This window comes from Cynocephalus volans, chromosome 10, assembly GCF_027409185.1.
Source record: "Cynocephalus volans isolate mCynVol1 chromosome 10, mCynVol1.pri, whole genome shotgun sequence".
In the NCBI taxonomy this organism is placed as follows: Eukaryota; Metazoa; Chordata; class Mammalia; order Dermoptera; family Cynocephalidae; genus Cynocephalus; species Cynocephalus volans.
Window position 1 is genome coordinate 92,809,862 of NC_084469.1, and position 25,047 is coordinate 92,834,908.

General features: G+C 56.2%; 1 protein-coding gene across 3 annotated transcripts; it reads left to right on the top strand.

Annotated features, from left to right (window-relative positions):
• Nucleotides 1–1,074: 1,074 nt before the first annotated feature.
• Nucleotides 1,075–22,886, top strand: THOP1 (thimet oligopeptidase 1). 3 transcript variants are annotated; one of them, XM_063110384.1, is made up of 14 exons: nucleotides 1,075–1,228; nucleotides 3,855–4,067; nucleotides 6,807–6,955; nucleotides 8,269–8,376; nucleotides 9,747–9,849; nucleotides 13,086–13,246; nucleotides 14,724–14,859; nucleotides 15,358–15,500; nucleotides 15,594–15,724; nucleotides 16,202–16,403; nucleotides 18,581–18,767; nucleotides 18,923–19,051; nucleotides 20,290–20,426; nucleotides 22,357–22,886. In XM_063110384.1, exons 1-14 carry the CDS (start codon nucleotides 1,213–1,215, stop codon nucleotides 22,510–22,512), a joined length of 1,971 nt encoding a protein of 656 aa, XP_062966454.1. In that variant the 5' UTR covers nucleotides 1,075–1,212; the 3' UTR covers nucleotides 22,513–22,886. The 3 variants fall into 3 exon arrangements, with proteins under 3 accessions (XP_062966454.1, XP_062966453.1, XP_062966455.1); XM_063110383.1 differs by having other exon boundaries at nucleotides 15,358–15,724; XM_063110385.1 differs by lacking the exons at nucleotides 1,075–1,228; nucleotides 3,855–4,067 and adding an exon at nucleotides 6,447–6,528 and having other exon boundaries at nucleotides 15,358–15,724.
• Nucleotides 22,887–25,047: the final 2,161 nt, after the last annotated feature.

The following is a 25,047-nucleotide window of genomic DNA, read 5'->3' on the forward strand; positions in this document are numbered from 1 at the left end:
AAGCACCCTAGGCACACGGAAGAGGGAAAACGAAGACTGATGTAGGCGTAAGCTTTGTGGGCTCAAGAGACAGAAAAATACAAAAGGGCCTGGTGGGACATTCCCTAGGACAGAGAACTGACCACCGTGACTTTTCAGAGTTGCCAGAAGAGTTCTCCCAATTCATTTGAATCCAATTTGAAACGCATGCACGATTAATGGCCTGGATTATTTTAATTTCTTTTGCAAAAATAAAGGCGGTGGGGATTTTTTTGCCAGTTTAATGTTTTCTTGGTGCTTTAGATGATTTGAGATTTTTTTTTTGTAGTTCCCCCAGTTCCCCCCCTCTTCATTTTGTCAGCTGGCCGGTACAGGAATCAAACCCTTGACCTTGGTGCTATCAGCACCACTCTCCAACCAACTGAGCTAACCGGCCAGCCCAAGATTTTTTTTTTTTTTTAACTGACAACATTGAATGTAGTTCAGGCTGCTGCACTGTTGCAAAACACCTGTTATTTGAGGTCATGGACCTGTTTACTGAAGCTTTCTTGATGATACTTACTTGCGTACATTAAAACAAAAAAAATCAAAGAAACTTGTTCTTAAGTGAATTGATTAACCGGACTTAACTGACACACTGTATTCCTTAGATGCAAGAAGATGAGCAGGATCCTGGGAAGGAAATAATCTGCAAAAAGCGCCATCAGTAACATGAAGACCTCAGGTGAGGGAGCAAACTTGTAAAATTAGCCCAATACCCAATGATAAGAAAGGAGGCGAGTACAAATCAGTACGGGAGCTAAAGCCCAGGCAGAGAAGTCCTGGCAGAAAGAGCGGCAAATCCACCTGCTCAGAGGCGTCCGCGGTGTGCGGTTTCCATGGAAACGTCCTGTCCGAGGCTCCCCCCGACCCCTGGCGGCTCGGGAGGGGTGGAGCCCGAGACTCCGCCCGCCCACCTCTGAGAGCCAATGACGGGCCGGGAGGGTTGCAGCGCGTGCGCAGAGTGCGCCAGAGACCCGGCCCACCGACCGGGGTAGGGGCGGAGCTCGAGAGCGCGTGCGCCCCGCCCTCCCTGCGCACGCGCGCTCCCAGCCTGCCCCGGGCGCGCGGGCGGCGGGCGCTCAGTCTGCAGGCGGCGGTGGCGGCTGACAGGAGCCGGGTGACTGCGACGGCTGAGGCGGCTGGACGCGGACCAGGTGGACGGAGGGGGCCGCCGGCGCAGGGCCACCCACCATGAAGCCCCCCGCAGGTACCGGCCGCCCCTCGCTGCGGCCCCGCTCGCCAGACCCGGGCGTCCCCTCCACCCTCGCGCCCCCTGGGGTCACGACTTGGGCCTAGGACCGGAGCCGAGGGACCTTCGAGGGACCCCCGGCGGGGACTGTGAGTGGTCACGTGGGCGACCCCGCCGCCTCGCTTGTCGAATGGATGAACCAGCTTTTACAGGGCTTCATTCATTCAGCAAACTTGATGGCGCTTCCTCTACGGGACGGTCGGTCGCTGGGGGGGACTCTGGGGAGACAGTGATTTAAGAACCCGAGTCCCCCGCCCTCGTCCTCCCGGTGTTCTAGAGCCAGAGGCAGACGTTCAACAGGTAAATAAGCAAGCGAGGATTTTCGATAGGGATCGGTGCCGTGGAGCAAGGCACGAACGGGGCAATCTCAGGGAGACTTGTTTGGAGAGAGCGGTCCTGGAGGGCCTCCCCGAGGAGGTGGCATCTGAGCCGAGACTTGCCAACACCTGGGAGGAGCATCCCAGGTAGAGGGAACCGCGAGGGCAAAGGCAGGGAGACAGGAACAGGAGTAACGTGTTTGGAGAGCAAAAAATCACTTTGGCTACAACATAGTCAGGGGACCTTGTTATTTTAAGGGCAAAAGCGGTGTGACCTGTGTACTGTATTTTGGAAGGTCGCTCGGGTTGTCGTGTGGCACCTCCCTGCTAGTTTACTTGAATTTTCTATTGTCCACCTGTCCTTCTCCAGCTCTTTTTTTCATTCCATTGCGATGAGGATAGTAATTATAATAATGGTAATGATAATTAGGGCTATTCAGGCTTCTGGAAGGCAGGACTGTTGTCTACCTTGTTTGCTGCTGGATTATTAGCTCAGAGACCTGGCACAGGGGCGGCAATCAGTAAATATTTACAGAATGGATGCATGTCCACAAGTTTTTCAAATCCTAGCTCTTCCTGCAGGATTTTTGGACAGTGCCAGCTCACCTTGATCTCCATTTTATCAGAGCTCCTGAAATCCTTCTTTGCCACCTGTGCTGACTAACTTAGAGCCTTTCTTTTACTTCCTTTCTTTCTCTCATTTTACCAGTGGTTCTATGCCAGGGTGATTGTGCCACTTCAGGGAACATTGAGCAATGTCTGGGGACGTTCGTGGTTGTCATGACTGGGGGTGCTTCTGGCGTGGAGTTGGTGGGGGCCAGGGACGCTGCTCAGCACAGAGAACGATCTGGCCCCAGTGTCCACAGTGCCAAGGGGGAGGCCCTGGTTTATTCCCTCATTTCACTGCAGAAAGAGTAATTGATTACAGGATGCTACCCTGACCTCCCTAGATGATATAATTTATGGCATTTGTACCTTCTCAAATAGGGGGAAATCCCGATTATTGAAAGATCCCTGACCCTAAGAGTTTTTGGATAACAGATTGTGGTCTGTGATACTAGCTGTCTCTTGAAAACTTTCTTGGGTATTCAGGATGTAACATGTTTTCCTTTCATCCCCTCGTTGGATTCTCAGGCAGTTCTGCACTCTGCATCCTATATGTAGTCCCCATTTTACAGATGGGAATCCTGAGATTTGGGGAGGTAAAATCTCTTGCCAGGATCCCACAGCTAGCATGTGGCAGAGGTGAGACTCAAACCCCGTTAGTCTGACTTTAGCTTCTGCACTCTGAATCAGCGCATTGTACTTGCCCCCACCTTTGTAAAAATGCCCATCTGGTTGTCAGGCCCCCATCCTGTCCGCCTTCCAGGGTTCCACCTTGCACTCAGGATTAGAGTTCAAACCCTTTGTCAGTCTACACCAGGGTTTAGCACACTATGGCCTGCCTATGTTTGTACAGCCCATGAGCTAAAAATGATTTTTTGAATGGGAGAGAAACCATATGTGGCCTGGGAAGCCTAAAATACATGGCCCTATGCACCCCCCACCCCCTACCCCCACCCCCCATCTTCAGGGCTCCATTTACACAACCATTTCTCACAGAGACTCTAGAGTGCGTGGCCGAGATAATGACACTCCCATAGCATCTGTCCATGTGGGATGGCCGCATCCCATCCTGAACTGCTTGCTGAGTTAGCGGAGGCCTGTGTGTTCTCCCAGCTGGGTGTGGAGTGCAGAGTAAGCAAGAGAGGGGGCTTCTCCAGGAAACACCAGCATGCTTCCGTTTTCCCTGTGGTGTGGCAGGAGTTGAACAGTGCTGCGGTGGTCCTAGACTCTCCCTTTTTGTGAACACCCAGGTTCTTTGCAGGGTGCTGCTGGCTGGGACCTATACTTGGTATCTCTAGGACAAGGTTTTTTAACAGCAGCGTTGACATTCAGGGCTGGATCCTTGTCTGTGGTGGGGCTGGAGAAGGTGGGCTGTCCCGGGCACTGCAGGTGCTGAGCAGCATCCACCCACTCCATGCCAGGATTACCCCCCACCAGGACAATCAGAATGTCTCCAGACATCGCCTGGCATCCCTGGGAAGGAGTTTAGGGGCTACAGGGTCAATCAGTCTGTGAGTTCCCAATAAGCCCCTGGGCCTTGCTCATCTGGGTGGGGAGGCAGGTGATCCTCCCCTTTCCCTCTAGCCCGCAGTAACTCTGGCCCTAACACCGGGCTTACAGCAGACCTGATGGGCACTGGGTTTTGTCCACTCTCTGTCCAGCCTGCGCAGGCGATGTCCTGGATGCAGTGTTTTCGTGCTCAGTCGTAAACCACCTGCGATGGGACCTGAGCGCCCAGCAGATAGAGGAGCTCACCAAGGAGCTCATCGAGCAAACCAAGCATGTGTACGACCAGGTGGGCGCCCAGGAGTTGGAGGATGTGTCCTATGACAGCACGCTCAAGGCACTGGCTGATGTGGAGGTGTCCTACACAGGTACGTCCAGCTCAGGATCACTGGTATTGTGGAGCCAGTTCACAGCCCAATGCTAATTGTCCAGCTCCTTGACCCTGACCCTGCGTAGTGCCACTGCCTCCCTAGAGTGGGTGTGACGGGTAAACACGATGACAGGTGTAAGCACCTGGCAGATGCTGGTCACTGGGAGGCACCCAGGAGTGGCCGGTCCCCACCCATGCCCTGCTCCGCTTCGCCACCTCGTCCTTTCAAAGTCCTCGGTGGTTGTATCACGTGAGAGCCTGAAAGGGGAACGTGTATCTCAGCAGCACACCTCCCCAAGGCCAGCTCAGGTGACGGCCTTGAAACCGGCGTCCCTTCCCGCCTCTTTTCTTGTCATGGAGGATATTTATTTTCTCTCTGAACTGCTGAACCTGGCCCTCTTGCCATCCCTTTCCCCTGTCTCCTCAGCTTCCACTTGTGCTGTGGGTAACCTCGTGCTCTCAGGCGTCCCCATCACCACCAGCCAGAGCCTTCTCTTCTTTCTCCTCGGGGTCCTTCTGCTGAGGACTGAGGTGCCTGGTCAAATAGGTGGTGAAACTAATCCCAGAGCCCCCTTTGTAGAGGTTGACAGTGTACACATCCATCTGAAACACCAAGAGAAGTCTCGCAGAGAGAACTCCAGGCACAGAAACCCCGTGCTCCTCAAATGTCTAGCAGAGGCTTTTTTTCTGGGAATCACTGAGAATCCTTGAATTCAAGCTGAGGGATCTTAACATGTCCCTGACACGTCGCTGTGGCATGTTGGCTGACCCCTGGCCTGCACCGTTCAGGCTATAGAGGTTTGCTGTTGATGAGTGGGCCAGGAGGTGAGAGCTGCAGCTCAGGAACCAGCCCGCCACCCCGCAGACCTGGCTTTGAGTCCTGGCTCTGCTTCCTGCCACTCTGGCTTCTTGCAGGTGGGTTATCACCCAGCCCAGCCTCAGTTTCCCCTCTTCTGTCAAGCAGTGGCTCCTTGCCTCCCGTGTCTCTCGCAGGAGTCTCACCAGGCTCCAGTGATGCTAATTCCTTCAAATCAAGCATCACTGTGCCAGCCCTCAAATCAAGCATCACTGTGCCAGACGTCATTCAGTCTCCCTGATCTGCCAACTTTTCTACTTCTGCAGCCTTTTATTTCCTTCTCCACACAGTCATCAGAGCAGTTTTAAAGAAAATGAAAACCAGCCATAATATCTCCCTCTTGTAATCCCTCTGTGCCTTTCTGCTGCCCTCGGGAAGAAGACCAGAGTACTGGCATGGGCTGCGGTGCCCCATGGCCTCCCGTGCCTGCTCGAGCTTGGTGTGCTCCCCCATCTCAGGGACTCCCTGACCAGCACAGAATTCTCACCCTGCACTCTGCTAAATGTTATGCTTTCTCTGATCACAGATTAGGCCCATTTCCTCTGGGCGCCCTTCTGGCCCTCCTCTCCCCATGCTCTGAGCGGCTGTGTTTGCACACTCCTTGCATTTACAGCTGCTTGTTTCAAAGGCAGCCTGTAAATTCCAAAACCACAGAGCCTGTCTTCTGTTCTGTCTTCAGCACCAGCACCCTAACCCGCCTCTGTTTAGTACGACTTGACTGAATGGCCCTGACAGACGTCTCTGGTATACAGCCAGACACATCAAGACCTGGGGATATTTTCATTGGCCCAGAATCATGGTAGTGACCCAACCGCGATTTAAGCTCAGTTCTTCCCAATGCAAGAGATATGCATTTTGTTTTGTTTTGTTTTAACCACTCTACTGAGATATAATTTACATACATATAATTCACCCATTTAAAGCATACATTTTGTAGACTGTGAGTTCTGGAAGAAAAAAATAAAGTGTATATTTCAGTGGTTTTTAGTATATTTGCACAGTTGTCCAACTGTCACCACTCTTTAATTTTAGAGCACTGTCATCCCTCAAAGAGAAACTCTATACCCCTTAGTGGTCATTCCCCAACCCCTCCCCCAGCCCTGGTACCCATGAATCCACTTTCTGTCTCTGTGGACTGGCCTGTTCTGGACATTTCATGTAAATGGAATCACACACTGTATGGCCTTTTGTGTCTGGCATCTGTCACTGAGTGGGATGTGTTCAAGGTTCATCCATGTGGTAGCATGTCAGAGCCTCATTCCTTTTCGTGGCTGAATGATGTTCTAGTGTGTGGATGGACCACGTTGCACTTATCCATTCATCTGTTGATGAATACTTGGGTCGCTTCCACCTTCTGCCTGCTGTGAACAATGCTGCTGTGGACATTGGCATACAAGTTTCTGTGTGGATGTGTGTTTTCATTTCTCTTGGCTAGATGCCCATGAGTGGAACTGCTGTGTCATAGGGTAACTATTTTAAGACTTATGCTTTCATAGCCACCCCCTCTTCCTCTATTTAACCGAAGGAGCGAATATGCTCTGGAAATGATAAAATGGTTTATGCATTTGAAAGATAACCATCACCACCCATGGCTCTTTCTAGAGTTGAGTCCGTTAGCCTCTCTGTTGTTGCGCCTAGCTCTTCATGGCCCTTCCTGGCTTGGAGTATCATGAGTTGAATCTGTGTTTCTCTTCGGACTGTGAGATCCCCGAAGACAGGAGTGGCAGCTCTTCCTCTCTTTCCCAGCACCCAGCCCAGGGCCTGGCATGGATGATGTTCACTGAAACGGAACAGACGTGCTTGGGTGGGGGTGAGGGGGGTGCCTGCCAGCTCCCACCAGGACCCGCTCTCACACCTGCCTCTGTGTTCTGCCTGTTTCAGTTCAGAGGAATATCCTTGACTTCCCCCAGCACGTTTCTCCACACAAGGACATCCGGACAGCCAGCACAGAGGCAGACAAGAAGCTCTCAGAGTTCGATGTGGAAATGAGCATGAGGCAAGACGTGTACCAGAGGATCGTCTGGCTCCAGGTGAGAGCACGGTGAGGAATACAGCGGCCAGTGGCTGGTGGGAACACAGCTGTCGTGACACAACGTCGGGCAAACTGGAGGTAGATAGGGTGGGATGCAAGAATCTCTGACTGGGCACCAGTGCGTTGAAGCCACTTCAGAACTGGTGACTTCTGCTGTCTAGATTTTAAAAAGCATAAAGCTGAAGAGTCCCAGGGACAGACGGTGGCGATGGTTGCACGCTCGCATCAATGTGCTTGACTCCACTGAACTGCGCACTTAAACACGGTTAAAATGGCCAATTTCACGTTGTATGTTTCACAATTTTTTTTAAAAAACCATATAAAGTGACAAAGACAAATGGAGAACATCAACCACCAAGTATAAGGCCCCTGGGGCTCTCCCTGCCTCACCCACGCACCACTTCACCGCGCTTCCGGCCTGCCCTGCTATTACTCAGAGGTGGCATCCCATTCCTACGTGAAGTGAGAGCCCCTGCATGTGCGCAGGGGGCTTCTGCCTCCCCCAGAGGCATCTTGGCAGCAGCTGGGGGCTTCGATGTTGACCCACGTGGTCAGAAGAAGCAGCCCAAGGTCTTTGGCTGCTGCTGTTTGTCCTCTTAGGCAGGGCCTGGGCCTTGTAGAGACGTCTCCCACCGCTCCCACCGCATCAGGAAAGGGTAGCCAGGTGGGGGGTGGCCTGTGAAAGCAGTTTGTTTTTTCTTTTTCTTTTCTTTTCTTTTTTTTTTTTTTCTGCTGGCTGGCCAGTATGGGGATCCAAACCCTTGACCTTAGTGTTGGCAGCACCCGCACTAACCGAGTGAGCTCACCAGCCAGCCCAGTTTGTTTTTTCTTCAATGACATTTTTATTGAGGCAGTTGCAGCTCCACATACAGTTGTAGGAAATAATGCCAGGAGTGCCCTGTCACACATTGCCCCAGGTCCCCGGTGATGACATTTTGCAAAACTTCAGCATAATCTCACAAGCAGGATACTGGCCTTGATACAGTCAACGGTCTCGTTCCTGCTTAACCATCACCCTGTCGAAGGAACTCTGGACCGATTTTGGTTTAGGGCTGTCCAAACAGAACAGTTGCCTGTGCACAGGGTTTGTGCGGACATGGGTCATGGTTCCTCTGGTGTACGTGCCCCGGGTGCCGATGTCGAGTTACACGTACAATCAGGTGATTGAGAAACTGCCCAGCCACTCTCCAGAGCTGTGCACTGTTTTACGTTCCTGCCTGTGACATGTGAGTGATCCAGCTCCTCCGTGTCCTGCGCAGTGTGTGGTGCCACCCCGACTTTCCATACAGTGTCTCAGTTTGCTTATTCTAGGACAAGGTGCATAAGGACTCGCTGAGGCCAGAGGCAGCGCGGTACCTGGAGCGGCTCATCAAGCTGGGCCGGAGGAACGGGCTGCACCTCCCCAAAGAAACTCAAGAGGTGAGGGCTCGATTCTTGGTCGGTGTGGGTGGGGCTTCCTGGCTTCCCACGCCCTGGCCTGATGACTTTCTTTCCACTGCCCAAGGATCTGAACTCTGGGAAGACAGGTGTCGCCGAAACAGCTCTCTCTCTGTACCCTCTCACCCTCAATTCTCTGGGGGAGTCAGACAGTGCTTCCTGAGAGCATGGGGCTCCCTTGGCTCAAAAGAAGGCAGAGGGTGGGGGAATCAGGCACCTCTGATGACTTGGATGCGGTGGCACCTCCTGTTCACTGGCCAAGAACTGGGGCTGGGGGAGGGTGGCCACCTGCTCATGTCCTGTGATTAGTAAGTGACAGTGCCCTGTGCGCTCCCATTCCCTTTTCTGTCCTTTGTGCCCAACAGCCCTCAGTCCTGTGTCCTCAGGACCATCTGCGCCCCCCAGAAGGCCATGCTGGGGGGTTTCTATCTCACAGATGGTGGGCAGCCACCCCCGAGCCAGCCCAACATTTCCTGCCGGTGCAGCTCCCTACCTCTTGCCTGGACCCTGACCGGTGTGGGGCAGAGCTGGGGGCAGCTGCAGTCGTCTCCTCCTGGGCGTCCCTCTGCTGGTGCTTGTCTCTGCCTTGCATGAGCCATGAGATCCTGCGCTGGCCGTGCTGCCTGCCCCTCCCCAGTCAAGACAGAGGGTCCAGCCAGTGGACCCTCAGCCACGGCCCCGCCTGCCCCGGACTCTTCCCACTGCTGCTCGGGCAGGAGGCTCAGTGCACAGCGCCCTGCGCGGCTGCCTTCCGAGGGAGTCCTTGTTGGTGCCGCACGCCTGTACGTGCCCTCCCTTTGGAGGGAGGGGCCGCAGCCCGGGGTGCAGAGCATGGCTGAAACCTGACAGCCTGGGATCAGCCCCCACTGCGCCATGACCTGGTGGGGACTGAGGCACCCCACCCCACCCTTCTTTCCTGCCCTGGGTCATGGTGGGGGTTACCGGCATTGTTTTGTGCAGAGCTGTTTCTAAAAACCAGATTTACTAGATAAAGGAGGAAAATTTATCTCTGTGAAACATTCCCAAGCTCAGGCTGTAGACTCTGAGCGTCATTCCTGACAGGCAAGGACACAACCCGAGGTCTCCCGGGATTGCCCGGCTCAGCAGCAGAAGCCTGTGCTCAGCTTCGTGCCACGCGCTTCTGCGACTTCCTGTGTCAGTCGTGAGCTTTTCTTTGTACCTGTCCTTCCTCACTCTTGCCGCTGCACTTGTCCCTCTCCCTGCCTGGGTCTTGGCAGGACAGCCCTGAGCCCCCGGTAGGACCTTTCCGGGAACGCGAGCCTTCCCGCCGCTCTCGTGGCGCCTCTGCCTCTGCGGGTCCCCCCTCCCGCCACTGTCATCTTTCCCGCCAGAAAATCAAGAGCATCAAGAAGAAGCTGAGCCTCCTGTGCATCGACTTCAACAAGAACCTGAACGAGGACACAACCTTCCTGCCGTTCACACGCGAGGAGCTAGGTAGGTACCGGGCGGTGTGGTGGGGGGCGGGCCCGCTGCCTCCTCCCGTGGCTTCTGCCGCCAAGAGGGGCGGCAGGCCACTTGGGATGAGGGATTTCTTCCCTGGGAGCACTCCAGAGCATTGCAGAACCTAAGGCTCCAGCTCCTTTCTCAGGGAGGGCCTTGCTCTGCCTGACCACGATTCTGTCTCCGACAGAACATCCCCCGGGGCAGCAGCAGGAGCATGGGCTGGGATGTGGCTGTCGCAGGTGCCAGTCTCAGCTGTGCCACTAAAGTAGCTGGAATTTCCCCTGTGAGACCCCGCATCCCTGACCCCTCCCTCCCTTATTTTATTTTTATTCCTACAAAATGAAGGGGTAGGTGTAATGACAATTCCTACATTCTTCTCCTAGACCCACCCTGGTAGCATTCTGCTCTGTCCTTCTCTGTAGAGATGCCCGTGTTGAACATATGTATTTTTTTCCTGAACCATGTGAGAGTTACTTGCAGGCCTCGTGACACTTGTCCAAGAATTAGGACCTCCTCCTGCATAACCTCATTGCCCGTCTTGCCCTCGAGATGCAGCATTGAACCATGGTGTTGGGTGAAACAGACGGGTCCTATCATCCTAGGACACTCTGTAACTGCCTGTCTGTCCCCATCCAGGACCCCGGTAGGGTTTACCCCTCATGTTTAGCTTTTGTGTCTCTTTAGGCTCCTTCCCTGGAACAGTTCCCTGGCCTCCCCATTTCCCCAGGCTTGTCCTGCGGCAGTTGTCCTGCCTGTGAGGGCTCTGCCAGGACTCAGACAGGGCTGGAACATTTGACCAGTTCTGTATGATATAAGGCAATACAAACCTAATTCTGTAATTCTAGCAGTGGTTGCCTCTGAGGTGGCCGCTGAGAAAGGACCCCATGACCCATGACCTCTGAGGGTAGCTTGGTTGTAGAATTACCCAGACATGAGTTTCCCTGAATAAGCGCTTTGATCAGTTACCACTGAACTCGGCTGTCCTTCCTGTGTACTAGCATCAAGTCCCACCACCTGGCCCCCAACACTTAGGAAAGACAAGGTCCTTTGTACAATTTGCTTTAAAGCACATCGTTCCCCAGCCAAAGAGGGGTCCCCAGCCTCTGGAATCTGGGTTTCAGCAGAGGCATCTGGTCACCCACACCGTGCTTGTGGGGGCCGCTCTCCCACCGTGTGTCCCGCCAGGGGGCCCCTCTGTCTCTGCCTGGCCTCCAGTGGGCAGCTTGAATCCCCTGCAGGACAGACGATTGTGCAAAGTGGTTTAGTTGATGGCCCTCCAGGCGTCACTGGAATGGGACTGTGTGTCTGCACCTAGACACATTTGCACCCCCAGCTGGAGTGTCCACAGGTGACCTGAGTCTGTCACTCTCGTTCTGTTCACGGTTGTTAGCTGCTCCACTGTGGGTCAGAGTGTTCCCTTCTCCCCCATTTCTTTGTTATTTGTTTGCATCAGTGTGGACTTTCAGGTTCCTATTTTATTCAGCAGGTTACAATCCATTTGCTATCGTTATTTATTTCAAATCTCCAATTGTCCCGCTTTGACTGTCGGGAGCCTGCTCAAGCTGGCTCCTGTGTCCTTTGGTCATGCTTCTGTTACCCTTTGAGCACTTTCTTTTTGACACACGATGCTGCAGGCTCATCCTGCACTTTCCTGGCACTGGCACCAGCCTCTTCAAGGAGCCCTGGTTCCTCATAGTGGAGAATGATATTTAGAGACCAAGATTCGGGAGCCGGGCGTGCTCATGGTGACTGGGGAGCTGTTGTCTCCCGGCACCCTCAGCAGGCAGGCTTAGGAGACACGTGTATCTCTGGACCTTGCGCACACTCTTCTGTATCTATAAGTAAACATCCCCGCATGCATGCTCGTACCTTCACCTGCAGTCTAGTGCTGCGGGGCTCATCCACCCACCCCTTTTCTGTACCTTAATTTACTCCCTTCTCCAGCGGTGGAAATCTGCTCCTGGAGGATGGAGCACTTTTGTGGTGGAAGTGCCTTGTTTAAGGCCTCACAGTCATCGGGAGGAAGCCATGCAGTGCTCCCAGGGAGGGCTGTCATGCTGCCTGCTCGGCCCCTAGCTCCCACCAGGACGTCCCCAGCTGGGCTTGGTCCCGGCTGAGTCACACAGCACAATCTGTCAGGCCTGCGCAGTGCCGGGATATGAACAGGAATGAGGGAGAGGTCCACCCCCTGCTGGACGCCTCAGCTCCTCTGTCACATCCCACGCCCATGGGCCGACCTCCCAAATGGCCTTGTCTGTCATGCTCGTCCTCACCAGGTCGCCCCTTCTCTGCTTTACAGCTGTGAGGGTCCTGGGTGAGCCGGTCTCTGAAGGAGCGACGGCCCAAGTTGCAGCTGGAGCATGAGGCATAGTGGCCCAGGCACCTCCTCAGCTGTGGGGGGGAGCCCTGAGGTTCTCAGTCCCAGTGGATGCACCGGCATCTCTGCTCCTTAGGATGGTTGGGACAGGGGGCTGGGGGTAGGTGAGGCTGGTGTGGCAGTGGGAGGCACTGCCCAGCAGGGGATGCAGCAGTGGGGCTGATGTGGAGGGCTTCAGGTCGGCTGGTGATGCCACCACCAAGAAGGGACACAGGACAAGAGGTGGGGTCAGTGGGAATGAGGGCGCACCTGTGTGAGCAGGTCCCGGAGTTTGGATCAGGCTCGTTTTGGAAGGACAGATTTGAAAGTGGCCAGTGATGGGTGTCTGGGGCCATGAGTAGGTGAGTGTGGGGAGGGTGGGGGAGGAGGGCAGCCCACAGGGGTGTGCGTGACCTCACAGCCTGGGATTCAGACTTGGGGAGGGGGACTTTGGCTTGGGGTTCATCGTTTAGGAAAAGTAAACCAGCAAGTCTCTCTTCCTCCAGCACATTCTGAGCTTCCCTTCGCCTGCTGGGTGCTTCCTGTTTCCGTCTCTGATGGAAATCTTTGCCTTTGACACTGTTTGCACTGCCTGAGGCTCTCCGGGCTCACCTGTGCGGGGGTTGCTGGGGACAGAGGTTCCTTGGAAGCCTGGCTGTCAGGAGGTTGAGCCCAGTTCAGCTTTCCCATCCCCAAGAGCATCCTGATGACAATGGCCTTGATTTTCAAGGCGGGAGGGTCCCGCCGAGGCACCCTGGGGGTTCCTCACGGGGTTTTGAGGAGGAAAGTGAGCTGGCCAGAGTCACAGGGGTGGCCAGGCCTTCTCCAGCCCTTGCCCACTGCCTGATGGCCACCCTGACTGTCCCCACAGGAGGGCTCCCTGAGGACTTCCTGAATTCTTTGGAGAAGACAGAGGATGACAAGCTGAAGGTCACCCTCAAGTACCCTCACTACTTCCCCCTGCTGAAGAAGTGCCACGTGCCCGAGACCAGAAGGAAGGTGGAGGAGGCCTTCAACTGCCGCTGCAAGGAGGTGAGATGGTGCCGCTGGGTCCACCCCACGGCCTGTGCCACCTGCTCAGTCCGCGGCTTTGCCCAAACAGGGCCATCCGGTTGGACACAGTGACTGGTAGAGGTCTCCTGCTGCACAGAGCGGGGCTCCGAGCCCTCTTCCCTGTGTCGTCCTTCCCTGCGGCTTTGTGTGCACTTGACTGTGCACATCTGGTTCTCCCTCTTCTTCAGCCGTGCCTCACACGCCCGAGCCTCACGTCGTTCTCACAGCAGTTAGGTAGTGGCCGGGCCTTCACGCTGTGGCCCGGTGCTGGTGTTTGTGTCTCCTCCCCTATCATATGGCCAGAGGCCTCCATTTGCGCTTCTCCCATTTAGGGTCTTGAACAGATGGGGCAGTGAGGGTGGGCCCTTGGTCTTCTTTGATGACTTCACACTGGTGCTCTTGGCTGACAAAGCAGAGCCATTGGCCTGAGGTCAGAGCTGTCCCCTGCCAGCCATGCAGGGGCACAAAAAACCTACAGCACACAACATAGTAGAGGTGGGTTGTAAAATCCTGTGTTTCCAGTTCTTTGGACTGGAGGCTGACCACATGGGTATTACGGTAACTTGGTCCCAGACGCCACCCCCTCCCCACCACTGCATAATTTAAAGTGTGGCCCCAGAGCAGGTGGGCTGCCCCCTCATCAAAAGCAAGTTGCTGGTTGCCACCAGGATGAGTGACTTCTCATGGCTCAGGAGCCAGGGACTCAGGCTTGGGTGGGGAATGTCTTGCCTTCTACATGATAGCGATGAATTAATGTCTCTGCTGGGACTTGACCTCCCTGAAGCTCCTTGGAAAGTCTGCTGGGTGGGGGTCGTTCTCACTGTTGAGCCTGCTGGAGCCCCACAAGAGTCCTTGTCTCCGAATCTGTCCTGGTCCCCAGGCTTGAGTGGCAGAGCGAGGGGTGTGCCAAGTTCCAGGACCAAGGAGGGTGTGGTGTGTTGCCCGGTGCCACTGGCCGCCAGCCCCACCCCCATCTGACTCACAGCTCTCCCCACAACTCCCCTTTTATGATTTGGTTTCCTGGGACCAGTCATGCTGAGGGTGTGTTCTGTTCTGAGTGGGCTCTTTCTCCTTGTGAATGAGCTGGGTGGGCTTTATCTGGGCGTCATCAGCCCTCAGCTTGGGTGGGTGGGCAGGCCAAGCCTCAGAGGGAGGTCTGCTTTTGTGTGCCTCAGAGGTGGGTAGAGCCTGAGGCTGTGGCCAGACCCTGGACAATCACTTCCTGTTTGCAGCTCACACCTTTTCTGGCTCCCAAAACGAGTTGGGGCTTATGAAGACACACGTGGAGTGACAGGCCAGAGTGCATAGGGGCCCGGGCCAGGAGAAGCAGGAGCAGGAAAGGCCAAGGAAGTGGCCAGGAGACCTGCGAGCCTGTGCCCTGGGATAGGAGGTCACTGGCCCAGGCAGTGGTGGGTGTGGCGCCGCTTGGCCGACCTCTGGTACATGTGTGTTGCAGGAGAACTGTGCCATCCTCAAGGAGCTGGTGACGCTACGGGCGCAGAAGTCCAGCCTGCTGGGATTCAGCACACACGCCGACTATGTCCTGGAGATGAACATGGCCAAGACCAGCCAGGCCGTGGCCACGTTCCTAGGTAGCCCCCTGCTTCCCTCGGCTTCTTCCCACCGTGGGTCCCAGAGGGAGGGTTGTGGGGGCTACCGCCAAGCTGAGCCAGGCACCCGGGCTGTTCCTGACCTTGGTGTGGTGTCCCCTCCGAACCTTATTCTTTGCATCCTTAGAGCAGGAATTCTGACCTTTCCCTGATGCCCCTGTTCAGCCTAGGGGGACCTTAGGTAACAGTTAAGCACCTGGGCTCTGGAGTTGGGTGTGCAGTGGGCTCCCAGCCTTGCTGCCTCCACCCTGAGCTCTGGACAGCGGCTCCACGCTGAGCCATCTCCTCGTCGGAAAAACAAGGATGATAGAGTCCCTCCTGTGGCTGCTGGGAGGTGCCGTCCCATGCTGGCTGCCGCATTTGGCCCACACCAAGGCCTCCGTGTCGCTGGTGGTGAGCACTGGCCAGCTCAGGCCCTCCCTTCCCAGGTGCATGCGAAGCCTGCCCCACGAGCTGGCCCTGCCTCTCTCCTCCCCGCAGACGAGCTGGCGCAGAAGCTGAAGCCTCTGGGCGAGCAGGAGCGAGCTGTGATCCTGGAGCTGAAGAAGGCCGAGTGCGAGAAGCGGGGCCTGACCTTCGATGGGCACATCCACGCGTGGGACATGCGCTACTACATGAACCAGGTGGAGGAGATGCACTACCGTGTGGACCAGAACCTGCTCAAGGAGTACTTCCCCATGCAGGTGGTCACCCGGGGGCTGCTGGGCATCTACCAGGAGCTGCTGGGGCTCACCTTTGAGCTGGAAGAGGGCGCCACCGTGTGGCACGAGGACGTGAGGCTGTACGCAGTGCGGGATGCGGCCTCTGGGGAGGTGATCGGCAAGTTCTACCTGGACCTCTACCCGCGGTGGGTATGGGCAGTGCCTTATGCAGGGACGGGGTGGGGGGCCCGTCTCTGAGCCCCAGCTCCCTGTCACCCACTCCATGGGGCCATGGTGATAGAAAACAAGAGGACCCGCATGAGACCTGCTGCGCCGTGGGAGCTGGTGTGTGACTTCTCTCTTGCTCAACCACCTGGGCAGGAGTGGCAGCTCTGGAGACTGGGAGCTGTGGTCTGCTCTGTGTCTCTCGTGCTGGCCTGTGGCCGACACCTCGGGAGGCTTGCCCAAGCAGTGGGGGCCGTGTGCACAGCACGGTGCTCCCTTGACCTCTGGACCAGGTGCTCCTCTAGGCTGGAGAAGGAGGCCTAGACTCCTTGCTTGTGGCCAGTAGCCCTGGTCATCAGATGGGCTGAGTGTCACAAAGTCAGGGAGTGTCAGAATTGGGGACTGTCCTGGTATCCCAGTCCCCAGCAGGGCCTGACTCTTCCTCCCTCCCTCCCCAGGGAAGGGAAGTATGGGCACGCGGCCTGCTTTGGCCTGCAGCCTGGCTGCCTGCGGAAGGATGGCAGCCGCCAGATCGCCATTGCGGCCATGGTGGCCAACTTCACCAAGCCCAGCCCTGACGCCCCATCTCTGCTGCAACATGATGAGGTGGAGACCTACTTCCACGAGTTTGGGCATGTGATGCACCAGCTCTGCTCCCAGGTGGGTGCCAGGGGGCTGCAGTCAGGCTCCTCGGGTTCCGCTCTGCCCTCTGCTGGATTCTCATCTTACATTGCCACAGAGATGGTGTCACCCTCTTGTGTCAGTGTATTGGGGCTGCCATAATAAAGCACCACATGCTGGGCATCTGAGATTAAGGCATGGCAGGGCTGTTTCCTCCTGAGACCTCTCTCCTTGGCGTGTGGATGGCTTCTTCTCTCACATGGTTGTCCCTCTGTGTATGTCTGTGTCCTAATCTACTCTGTATAAGGACACTGGTCCTATTGGATCAGGGCCCACCCTAGTGACCTCATTTTGCCTTAATTATCTCTTCCTATGTCCTGTCTTCAAACACAGCCACATCCTGCGATCCTGGGGGTTAGGACTTCAACGTATGGATTTGGGGGTGGTAGCCACACTTCAGCCCATAGAGCTGTTGGAGGAGGAAGAGGAAATGATCCGTGGTCTTGCCTAGAGCATGCTTGATGCAGAGAGGCCTAGCTCCCCATTAGCTCAGAGCCAGGGCTGCAGGACACCCACACAAGCCCCACTTGAGATCCAGTAAACAGTGAGCCCAGGCATGTCGGTCTGCCGTGCTCCTCAGTGGATGTGTGGAAGCTCGGAAAGTTCCATGACTTCCCCAGATAGGCTCTCGGTGGCCAAGACAGGCCTCACCCCAGGTTTTCTGGGCCCCCAGCCTTGTGTCCCTGCCCCCGCATCCTGGCTGTACCTGCATGATGTGATCTTGCCTCTCTCTGTCACATGCACAGGGCACCCTTTCTCCTGATAGCGAGAATGTTTTTGGAAGGGCTAAACAGAAGCATGCAGGAACTGGGTGCTTGCTGAGTTTTAGTAAACTTACCAAGTTGTGCAACCATCCCCCATCTAATTCCAGGACATGTAGTCACCCAAAGAGAAGCCCCGTCCCCATCAGCAGCCACTCCCCATCTACTCAGCCACTTTCTGTTTCTGTGGATTGGCCTGTTCTGGACATTTCGTATAATTGGAGTCACACACTATGCGGCTTTTTGTGACTGGCGTCTGTCACTTGAGTGTGACGTGTTCAAGGTCCATCTACACGGTAGTGTGTGTCAGAGCCTTGTTCCTTTTCCTAGCTGAGTAATGTTCTCCCACGTGAATATGCTACTTAACAGTGTCTTTTGATGGGCAGAAACTTTTAACTTGGATGAAATTCAACCTCATAACTTTCATTTTTCTCAGCTTGTACTTTCTTTGTGTTCTGTCAAAAAAACTGTTTCCTAATCCAAGGCACTAAAGACTTTGTCCCAATTTTGGGGGCTAGAAGTTTACGGTTTTGGCTCTTCACCGTGGTTCGTCATGCACAGTGAGCTAAACATTGCCTGTGGCATGAGGAAGGGCCGGGGCGGTCAGATCTTCCTGGAAGCAGGTCCGTCTGGCCTGTGTGAGGGCCAGGCCTGAGACGGAAGGACCCAGGAGGGGCTATCACCAGTGAGGCCATGATGAGGCCCGCCAAGCCAGGTGGCGAGACGCAGGTGGTGTGAAGATCACGGTGATTTATTTGGACAGTTGACAAGGGAGAGGCGGGGAGTCCAGGGTGTCGCCCAGTGTCTGGTTGGGTGCTCAGGTGGCAGGTGCTGCCATCGTGGGGGGAGTTTCAGTGGGAGATGCCTGTGGAGAAGACGGTGGTGCTCACTGGGGCCCATCCTGGTGTCCAGGAGGTGCTTGTGTCTGGCTTTGCACAGTGGGGGTCCTGTTGTGCTGAGGCCCTGGGAGCTGTTGGTGTCAATGAAGACCAGGGAGCAGCCCTTGGGACAGCCCAGGGAGGGCGCGGTCCATGTAGACAACAGGAAATTGGCCGCCAGGACTGTTGAGAGCCATTTCCGAAAGGCTCTTAGCACTCTGTTCATCTGTCCCTTTGGGGCGCAGAGCTCTCAGAGAACAGGCTCCTTGGCTAGGGGAGGAACATGAGGGATCAGCATGGACGGTGCATGTGCGTGGCGTTCTCAGGTGTGTCCTGGGCTGGGACAGGTCGGCAAGCAGCAGCTTGGGGGCCTCATCAGTCCCCGTCATTTTTCAGGCTTCATAGTCTGGGAGAGGGTGGCCCATGTACCTTGGGTAAGCACCCAGGCCAGGCCAAGCCAATGGGACCAGGCCGAGCAGGGCCGGGCATCCCCAGACTCTGCCCTGTCCCCATGCAGGCCGAGTTCGCCATGTTCAGTGGGACCCATGTGGAGCGGGACTTCGTGGAGGCGCCTTCGCAGATGCTGGAGAACTGGGTGTGGGAGAAGGAGCCGCTGCTGAGGATGTCACAGCACTACAGCACAGGCAGCCCCATGCCCCAGGAGCTGCTGGAGAAGCTCATCAGGTCCCGGCAGGCCAACACAGGTGTGGCCCGTCCCTGTGGCTCTCAAGCCTCTGTTGCCCAGGCTGCGCCCAGCAAGGGCCTGACATATGTCCTCAGGGGCATCAGGACAGGTGGGCTGGAGCAGGCTTGGGCGGTCACAGAGGCTGACCTCCCATCTCTCCCTCCTCTTGCCTAGGACTCTTCAACCTGCGCCAAATTGTGCTCGCCAAGGTGGACCAGGCCCTGCACACGCAGACGGACGCAGACCCGGCCGAGGAGTACGCCCGGCTCTGCCAGGAGATCCTCGGGGTCCCAGCCACACCAGGTAGTCTCCTGTGAGCCAGGCCTCCTGAGACTGCAGGGCCATTGCCTTGGGAGCTCAAAGGGAGTTGAGCAGTTTGCAGGCTGAGGCGGAGACCTCGGGAGTGGCAGGGCCCCCCACCCCCTGACCCTGGGCTCCCTCCCAAGCATCACCACAGTTTGGTTTAGGGAAGCCTTCCCCTATAACAGGGCTTCTTGCCAGGGGTTGTCATAACTGGCGGGGGCGATGCTCCTGTCATGGAGTAGGTGGACGCCAAGGACACTGTTCAGCACCTGCAGCGCCCAGGACGGCCCCACCACGGAGAAGGATCCAGCCCCTGTGTCTACAATGCTGAGGGGGCATTAGATGCCTCCCTCATACCCTCTCCTGTCACTGCAGTGTGGGGTGGCTCCAGGCAGCTGGCCCCCATGTGAGCAGGGATATCTCTGCCTCAGCGACCACACGCAGCTTCTCAGGTTGTATTTCCCAAGTGCAGGAACCACTGCTGGGGGAGCCACAAAACGTGCCTGGAGCTTCTCAGAGTGTCCCGGCAGGCAGGGTGGCCTTGGCTGAGAAGCTGGCTGAAGGGGAAAGGAGGGGTGGGGTCCCAGGCCTCCAGGAAAGGTGGGCATTCTCTTAAGCCTTTACTTTAGAGAAACAGATGAATGAAGCTAGTTTTTTCTTGATCTAAAAGCGTAACGTATGCTTTGTGAAAAGCCTGGAAAAATGCAGGTAAGACTAGTAGTTTCAGATCCTCAAGATAACCAGTTGATGACATTGTGATGTACACCCTTTATTTGTGTGTTTAAGTGTGTGTGTGTGTGTGTACACGTGTGTGTTGATACATACATATGTAGAGATAATTGTGACTTTAATGTATGTCATGTTTTATTGGCTTAATATTCATAAACATTTTAAAAATCCTTCGAAAAGAATTTTAGTGCATAATACTCCATCACGTAGGCGTGCCTTGGTTTACACATGTAGCCTTCTAACATGGCACGTTTCTGTCCTGGCAGCCACCGCTGTCATTAGAAACCCTTTTGACCTTCCACACATGGTGGACAAAGCTGTGTGCTCTTGGCAGAGTTGCCGGCCCCGCTTTCTAGATGTGTTGGGCCTGCCCCTGCTCACTGTAAGCCTCGAGCCTTCTTCCCTGTTCCAGGCCGGAGTCTCTGCTGAGGCTGCTTTGATGTCCTCACTCCTGGGAGGGTGGAGCGGCTGGCGGGGGCGAAGCCTGAGCCTCACCTGTGTCTCTCCAGGGACTAATATGCCTGCGACCTTCGGCCACCTGGCGGGAGGCTACGACGCCCAGTACTACGGCTATCTGTGGAGCGAGGTGTACTCTATGGACATGTTCCACACGCGCTTCAAGCAGGAGGGTGTCCTGAGCAGCAAGGTGACGGGAGGCAGGGGTGACCAGGGAGGGGTCCTGAGCAGCAAGGTGACAGGGGAGGTAGGGGGGACGGGGAGGGGTCCTGAGCAGCAAGGTGACAGGGGAAGTAGGGGGGATGGGGAGGGGTCCTGAGCAGCAAGGTGATACGGGAGGTGGGGGGATGGGGAGGAGTCCTGAGCAGCAAGGTGACAGAGGAGGTGGGGTGGACCAGGGAGGGGTCCTGAGCAGCAAGGTGACAGGGGAGGTAGGGGGGACAGGGAGGGGTCCTGAACAGCAAGGGGAGGGGGAGGCCAGGGACTTATGGGAAAGGATCTTAGCCCTGCACCAGCTATGTGACCACTGAGTGATGCTTCTGCTGTCCAGGACCAAGAATAGCGTGTCCTTGGCCTCGAGCCTGAGTGTCCACATAGCCAGTGCAGACTGAAGCGCCTCTGGTCTTCTGGGTGCTGGGGGGGCAGCTCTCTCAGTCAGAGGCCAAAACCAGCAGCCTCTTGCACACAAGAGCCTCTGGGGCCCTGGGGTGGGTGCTGGGAGCTCTGTGTCTCCCAGACAAGTTGTCCTTGAGTGCACACGACCAGGCTGCAGAGCCATGAGCTCTTGCCATGGCCTCAAGCAGTCCTCCTTTGAGGACGCCTGGTTCTGGCCTTTGGCATTTCTCTGCCTTGCTGACCCTTGGTTTCCGACTGCCCCCGAGCTTCTGCCTCCTGCTGACCTGCTGCATCCTCACGCGTGGGGTCAGCTGCCAGAGTGTCATGGGGAACAGATGGATCCCAGCTGCACCCAGGAGCCTGCCCGGGCATCTGAGGAGCCTTGCTGGGGCAGCTGTGGGAGCCTCGGGCCACTCCCTTTACAGACATGGGGATGCTGGGGCCTGGAGAGGCGGTGGTCTGAGAAGCCACTGCCTCTAACACTGTCTTCCTTGACACTCTGGTAGCTACCCCCACACCTGGGGGTCCTCTGCAGAGGGGACCCCTCAACATAATGGCTGTCACTGGGCCTTTTGCTTGGGATTGTCACCCTCAGCAGGCGGTAAGGGGGCTGGAGAGGGAAGTAAGCCACCGAGGACACAGGGCTAGCCTGGGGACAGCAGCTGCCAGGCTTTGGAGCCTGTGGTTGGTGGAGGGACTGAGGCTCGAGGATGTTGTGAGCCCCTGCCGGACCCTGTGTGTCCCCTCCCTCTCTCCTCCCTGTTGTCCCCGTGGCATGCAGCTACTTGCCTTGAGTCCCAGCTAGCTAGGGGAGGGGCAGGATCGAATCCAGGCCTCTGGCACTCAGAGCCTGAGCTCCTAGCCCCTGTGCCCCAGACAGGGCTGAGCCCACCAGCTTCCCCTACCTTTGCTTAGCCTCGCAGGGGCTCAGCCGCTCCTGTATGTGGTGCGGCCTAGCATTGCAGACCCCGTGCAGGGGAAGAGCCAGCAGGGAATCTCGTAAGGATGCTGGCTGCTAAACACACATGTGTACGCACACGTGCCCATGCCCCCACACACGTGCACGCTGCTACACGCACATGCCCACACACACGCCCATGCACATGCACACATGTACATGGATACACACATGCACACCCCCATTCACATGCACATGGATAAATGCCCACACACATGCACATGGGTACACATGTACATGCCCACACTTACATATGCACATGTCCACACATGGACATGTTCACACCCGTGCACACACACCCGCACCTGTGCATACTTACACACACACACGAGATTGTGATTGGAGGTGTCTGTAGGCTCCTCACTACGCAGAGGCAGGCCATCCAGCCAGTCCTCCCATGGAGCCTGGGAAGGGGTTGTTGCCCCAAGTGCCCATCTGGAGCAGGGCGTGCAGAACCCTGAGCTCTCCGCCCCAGGGCCCTATCCTCCCTCCCTCCATCCCTCCCTCTGCGCTGGCCTGGCCCCAGCTCCCTCTGTCCCCTCTGCAGGTTGGCATGGACTACAGAAACTGCATCCTGAGACCTGGTGGCTCCGAGGACGCCAGCGCCATGTTGAAGCTCTTCCTGGGCCGCAACCCCAAGCAGGATGCCTTCCTGCTGAGCAAGGGGCTGCAGGTGGAGAGCTGCGAGCCACAGGCCTGCTGACGGCACCCCAGGGTGCCATGGGCCTCGGCCACGCTGCCTACGTCCAGCCTGGTCCAACCAGGCTCCAGCTGCCCTGGTGCCTTAGTCCACCGCCCAGACCGGGGCCTCCAGTACAGTGCTGCTCCTGCATAGGACACAGCGAGGGACAGGGGCTGTGTCTCCTCCCTTTGTCATTGTTCACATCCTGTCCCCAAAACCCCCCATCTGGAGACCAGCCCAGACTCAAACAGTGTCATCCTTGAGGTGTCTGGAGAGCTCCCGCGTGCGTCCAGGGTGTCGTCCTTGTTGCACTAACATGTCCCTTCCCAGGGAAACAGTCCTGGTCACATGTTGGTCGTTCTTTGAAACGCAGCCATTAAAAAGTACAGAACGCGTGAGAGGCTCATTGGCCTGGTCTGTGGCTCCTGCCCTGTCTGTCGTAGGAGAGAAGAACATGGTTGTCACACTCGAATCGAATTTTGGGTTTCCTTCAAACCCTTTGCTTTGTCAGGACTCAGCCCTCAGGTTCTGACCCACCTGCGACCCCAGGTAGTGGCAGGCTGGAGCACTCTGGATGGAGACGTTGTTGGGTCCCTAGAGATGCTGAGCTGTTGAGTGAGTGAAGCCAGGGGCTTGGGGACCTGGGAAGGGTCCCCAGTGCTGCCTGACCAGGCTGGATGCTCACCAAGAGATTGGTTTCCTGCTAACATCTTACCTGGCATAGTTCTGGAAAATTCCTCTCCTCCCTATTGAAGCTCTGGCTCTCTTCAGAGAATCCGGGCAGTCAAGACTGCCCCATCTGTGTGCTCAGGCAGCCAGGTGGAGCTGCTCCTCCTGCCTGCCAGCGAGTGCTTCCTCCAGAGCGCCCGCAGTGGAAACTCACTCTGGCTTCGTGGCCTAAGTCTTTGGGGATCTTGATTTTACACGCGCTAACTTCTGATCAGCCAGCACAGCTGCTAGAAGTCAGCTGTGGCTTTGTCCATGGGACCTTAAAGACAGAGACATACCCAGTGCCTGGTCTCCATGGCAGTTCAGTCCCCATGGCCGTCACAAGCACAGCAAAGTCTCAACCAGGGGAAGGGCCGGCTTCCTGCATCCTCCCATGATCCTTCAAAAATGCCACAGTGACCCTGTTTGGTTGGGTCGCTGCCCACAATGCAGGATGGGAGGAAGTTCTTCCCCACCCCCACGTCTCCATTCGCTCTGAACCCCGATGTCTTCTGCGGCTGTGAGCTGCTTGGAAGCCTCCCCCTGCCTTCAGTCTTTGGCCAAGGAGACTGGTCAGTGGAACCAGCAGCAAGCCATCCACATGTCCCCCTCTGGTCCCTCTTACTGGGACAGGATTTTGGGGCCTGCTGCCTGCCCCAGCCCCTTCACAAGCCTGGGCCAGTCGGGACGGGGCTTTGGGGCCTGCTTTGCACCCAAGTACACACCTGGCTCAGCCTTCTGCACCTGTTTCCATGACTTTTAGCCTCTGAGCGCAAGAGGGTACGTTTTCTCTTGGCAGAGCTGGTAGCCATGCCATGTGACCAGGAGGGTTATGCCAAGAAGGTGGAAATGGATACCAAGATTCACAGCAGTGTCCCTCATGCTTAAAATACCTGGGCTCAAAAAAGAAAGGACAAAACAGATTACACCAGGGCTTCCATCTGGGCACCTCCTGATCAACAGAGGCGGAGCCCTCACCCTGGACGCAGGCAGACAGCGAGGCTGGTGGCTCTCCTAGCCTTTCCAGCTCTGAGCCTGCAGATGGCCTCCGCGCTGTCTTGTGCAGAATCCAGATGTGTCAGAGCACCCTTGACTGTGCCCTGGGCAGTTGGGGTGGGCGGGGGTCACAGGCCTCAGGCAGATGGCCCACCTGTCCACATGCCCTTGTCCACCCCTACCCTCACATGAGTCACCAGGCTTTGACACTCAGCTTGGATCCTTATGTGCAGGCGCTCTGGCAGCCCCTTGCCCCCTGGCCTCTGTTTCCTGTTCTGGGGATACCAAGGGACTCAGGCACAGATTCTCGGCTGGGAACCCTGTGCTCCATGGAGGATTATCCTCAGATCCCCGAGAAGGCAGCAGGGACGTTACCGAGACCTGGAACAGCAGGCAGAGGGACCTGGCTGGTGTGTGTCAACCAGAACAGCCACCAGGACCTCTAACTGTTGGTTCCTGAGGCTGAAATGAAGGCTCAGGTTGCAGGGACATGGCCCCTTGCTGGGAGCTGTCAGCCACGGCCTCAGCGGCCCTGCCTCCCCTCACGCTGTTCGGTGGTGTCTCTCAGGAACTCTGTCGCAAGCCCTTCTAGGGTTCTACCAGCAGTCTCCAGACAGCCTGGTGTTGGAATCCCCTGCATATCTGGGTTGTCATCCACCTCCCCAGCCCCATAGAAAGAAGGAAAAATACTAAGTTTAAAAAACATATATATTGGAGCTTGTATGTTGTGCAACCTTCGTAACGTTTCTCTATAAACTCGCTCTTTGGGTTTTAATGAACGAAACCTGAATGCAAGAGGGATTTTTTCCATGCGCCGCCTGTCCCAGCCAGGGGAGCCACCTCCAGGTGGCT

Excerpts from the sequence above, each read along its gene's own strand:
- THOP1 (XM_063110383.1), top strand. Across the intron at positions 18,768-18,922 it reads GTCCCGGCAGGCCAACACAG|GACTCTTCAACCTGCGCCAA; the intron begins GTGTGGCCCGTC and ends CCTCTTGCCTAG. Across the intron at positions 20,427-22,356 it reads AGGGTGTCCTGAGCAGCAAG|GTTGGCATGGACTACAGAAA; the intron begins GTGACGGGAGGC and ends TCCCCTCTGCAG.